We start from the raw sequence: 3,925 nt of genomic DNA, 5'->3' as shown, positions 1-3,925 counted from the left end.
CAAACGTTAAAAATAAATAAACTGTACACAGAAAATTTCCTTTAGCATCTCTACATGACTATATGTATTCCCACACAACAAAACGGTTCCACTCTTTCATAGATTTGTACTTTTCTTTAAAATTTCCTCCTGAATTAATTGTTATACACTTTAAAAACAACCCTAGAGAGTGTGGCAAATTAGTTCAAACATCAGTGACAAGGTCTGAAGAAGACAAAATACAGCACAGAGAAACAACCATCTTGGGGGCTGCTGCCGTTCCTGCTTTGCTTCCTTTTACCCCCCCTTCCCTCCCTTTCTCCTTTTGATAAAATCATCTTTATGGGAAATCTTTGCCCTTCCCTTCAGCAGGGAAGTGCTTAGGTTCTGTGGGGATGGGTTTAAAATGTGGTCCTATGTCTTTAAAATAATAACAATAATTATAATAATAATAAAAAAAACCCAACAACAGCGATTTCCCCCCTTTCCTTTAAAATCTCTCTATTTACACGGCTGGTAATTTTTTTTCCTTTTTTTTTTTTTTTTTTCTTTTCCTTTTGTTAGAAGGCTATATACGTATAAAAATAGACATCTGATTGTAGTGCTTTACTGTGCCTTTGGCCTGCCCTGCAGTTCCTGGGTTTGCTTTTCCCCTTTCAAATAAAATAACATTAAAATAAGTCCAGAAAAACAAAAGAAAGAAAACCAAACAACCTGGTTCCTCGCCCCAACACCCAGCGCTGGGCAGTGTGAAAACACTCACAGCCCCTTTCCCCAAATCATGCGGGCGATGCAGGGCGGTGGGGCGAGGCCGGGGGGGTTAGCAGGAGCACTTGCACTCGGAGATGAGCGGGTACTGCACCGGGATCCAAGTGCAGTACTTCTGGCTGGACCAGCCCTGGCAATGCCAGCGCAGGAAGGTCTTGGTGACCGACTTGACGGGCTTGCAAAACATGCCCTCTGGCAGCGAGCAGGACTTCTCGGCGAAGCAGTTGCCCTCCTTGATGTAGCGGGGCCAGAAGCGGACGCCCAGGTCCTTCCATGTGTAGAGGACGGGGCAGTAGGTGTACGCCCAGAGCCACTGCAGCACCTTCCGCCGCGCCTTCTTGCCCACCCTGAGCCGCGGTCCCTGGGGCGGGCCCAGCTCCAGCCGCCGCAGCTCCGCCGGCAGCGCCGCCCGCGCCCGCCCCGCCGCCGCCTCGGCGCCCGACGCGTTGGCCGGTCCCGGCACAGCCACGGCCATGAAGCCGGGGTCGAAATGGCTGCCCAGCTTCTTCCGCAGAGTCCTCTCGTCCAAGTCATGCTCCTTGGGGTCGTACTCGGGATCCGGGTGCTCCACGATGTCTTTGACGGGCAGGTTGTCGCTGGGCGAGGGTCGCAGCCGCAGGAAGGGCTGCCCGCCTCCCGGGCGCAGCAGCCCCAGGCAGGAGCAGAGCAGCAGCGCCCGGATCGCCGTCATGCTCCGGGCGGGCCCCCGCTGGCGTCCCCGCGGGCTCGGCTCCTAGCGCTGCCCGGCGGCGCCTGCCAGCTCCGGGGGACTCATAAATAGGCAGACAAAAGTCCGGCGAGGCCCGTTACTTTAAATAGCTCTGCCGGGGTTGTGTGACAGACGCATCTGAGGCTCGCTCCGCGGCCGCTGGCTCCCCGGGGCTCCCCGCCGGGCCGGCTCCAGCAGCGGCCGAGAGCGCCGGGGGGTCCGTGCCTCCCCCGGGGGACAGGGCAGGGCACGGCGGCGGCCGAGCCTTCCTCCTCCTCCGCCGCCGCTCTCGCTCGCTCCCCCCCAAAATTCACAGCGGACTCGTCTCCATCGCCATGGTGACAGCTGGGCCGAGCCCCACGACAGCTTGTCTAGACGGTGTGACAGGGTTTGGCGTGAGACCGGAGCCCGAGAATAAAACCCTCCTTTATAGCCGGGCGGGCAGGGCGAAGGGCGGGGGGAAGGGTCACAGCGGACCGCACGGGCGGCCCCCGCGCGGGCACCGTCAAGGCGCGGGGCTCAGGCGGCGGCGAGCGGCTGCGGCAGCGCCCGCGGCCCGGCCGGGCTCCTCCTCATGGCGAGCGGCGGGGTCGGCCTGCGGGCCGCCGGAGCATCCTCGGCACGAAGGGGTCTCTGTATGGGGCAGATGTCCCCGGCACCGGCTCCCGGTGCGGTCCTTGGCGGCGCCCGCCGCTCCACGCGGCTCCTCGGCGAGGGCGGGCAGGGGCGGGCTCGGCCGCTCAGCAGCCGCGGCGACCCATGCTGCTGCCGGTGCTTCGCGGTCCCGGCCGGCTCCGCCGCGCTCAACGAATCCAGCCGCGGCTCCGCGCTGCCGCCTGGGCTCACCGCCGCTCTGCGCGCTTCGGCTGGGCACAGCTCGGCTCCCCCCTCCCGCGCCCTCCGCCCGCCCGCCGCGCTCTGCCGCGCGCCGCCCGCTGCCCAAGTTAAATACGCGCCCGGCGCGCGCCCGCCCCGCCCCCGCTGTCACTTTCGCCGCGTGCTGAGTGACAGCCGCGCCCGCAGGGTCCAGCCGCCCTCCCCTCTCCCCCGGGGCCGGCACCAGCGGTGGGCAGGAGCTGCGCTGGTGGCGGTGGCCCCCGAGGCAGGAGGTGCCCCCTCCTCTTGCCTGCCCTCGACATCTTGCGTCTGCATCGGCCAGGAGGGCTGTGGGCACCAGCACGGACCTGCCGGGCAGCTCGTCCCTCACTCTGCCTCTGGTGTCCACCACTGCTGCTGCTCCACAGAAGCCACCTCCAAAGCCCTCTTCCAGCTTCACGCAGAACCAGAAGGAGAGCATGGCACCGCTTAGCACCAGCACATCCGGATGTCAGAGCCGAGTGCACTCCAGCGTCGAGGCATGCTCTGCATGGGAGGCTACAGCTTTCCAGCAGCACCCTTTTCACTCGAGGGAGTGTCCCTGCATCCCGCGGTGCACGTGGTGTGACATCACTGGATCTTTTGATCTTTTTTCACCCCCTTCTCAGTGGTGTGGGGCTAAAGCTCTTGGTGGCGAGCTGGACCCTGCACCTTTGAGGCGTAGAGGGTGCGAGCCTGGTGTGTGTCCACATGGCACAAACTACAACCCTTCTCACCTCCTTTACCTCCACATTGCTTTTTGCTGAGCTCACACTTGAACCATGTCCAGGAATTGGACACACTGCTGGTTCCTCCAGGCTGCCAGTGTGTAAGAACATTCCTGCCGATGCCAGTCACTCCCTCCCAGGGGCATGAGATAACCAGATACCCACTGGGGCTGAGGCAGGGTGTGGGGAGGGAGCAACACAGACCATGATCAAGTTCTCATCACAATGTGCTGGTGAGCCACCAGGCAAAGCAATGGGCTGCAGTGCCAGGCCAGCCAAGAGCACGCCACTGAGGCTTGCCAAGCACTTGCAGAGACAGCTTCATCCAGCAAACTAACAAATGGAGCACGTCCCCCAGCCTTCGACCTCTTCACCATCCCAGAAATTCCAAATGTTAGGAAAGAAAACAAACCCCTCCCAAAATGGCGAGGCCAACGATCCAGTCCTGAGTCTGCATGAAGCCAAAGCATTCCCTGGACTTCAGGGAGACAAAGCTGCTGCTCAGGGCCAGCCTTTCTTCCCTTGCTGTGTATTCCTGACATGATCCCAGCTTGGGATTTCTGCTGAACTTCTTCAGTCATTTGGATCATACTGTGCAACAGAGCCATGAAACAACCCTGTTCCCCAGCTCTCAAAGCAATTTGCAAAGGAGATGGGTATTATTATTCCTTGATACCGAGTATTATCAGGAAGACACATTCATGACCAACTTCCTGACCCCAACGTGATGCTTGAAGCAAAGCCAGAGAGATGGGCACTGCCTGCACTGGGGTGGGAGACACGGGTGTCTTGGCAGTGTTGAAATTCAAACAAACAAGCAGCTCAGGGCAGATACACCTGGGAGTCAGTAGTGGGCAGTCACATAGCGAGGTGTGCTGCTGCTGGC

General features: G+C 60.0%; 1 protein-coding gene across 1 annotated transcript; it reads right to left on the bottom strand.

The window, feature by feature from the left end:
• Positions 1-751: 751 nt before the first annotated feature.
• On the bottom strand, positions 752-1,438 carry LOC308221568 (noggin-2-like; the record flags this gene model as incomplete). The annotated part of the gene is made up of 1 exon (XM_080618696.1): positions 752-1,438. The coding sequence occupies one exon, from the start codon at positions 1,436-1,438 to the stop codon at positions 800-802; it is 639 nt and encodes a 212-aa protein (XP_080474822.1). The 3' UTR covers positions 752-799.
• Positions 1,439-3,925: the final 2,487 nt, after the last annotated feature.

This window comes from Psittacula echo (genome assembly GCF_963264785.1).
Source record: "Psittacula echo genome assembly, chromosome: 5".
Taxonomy (NCBI): Eukaryota; Metazoa; Chordata; class Aves; order Psittaciformes; family Psittacidae; genus Psittacula; species Psittacula echo.
This window is presented reverse-complemented; position numbering and strand designations above follow the sequence as displayed.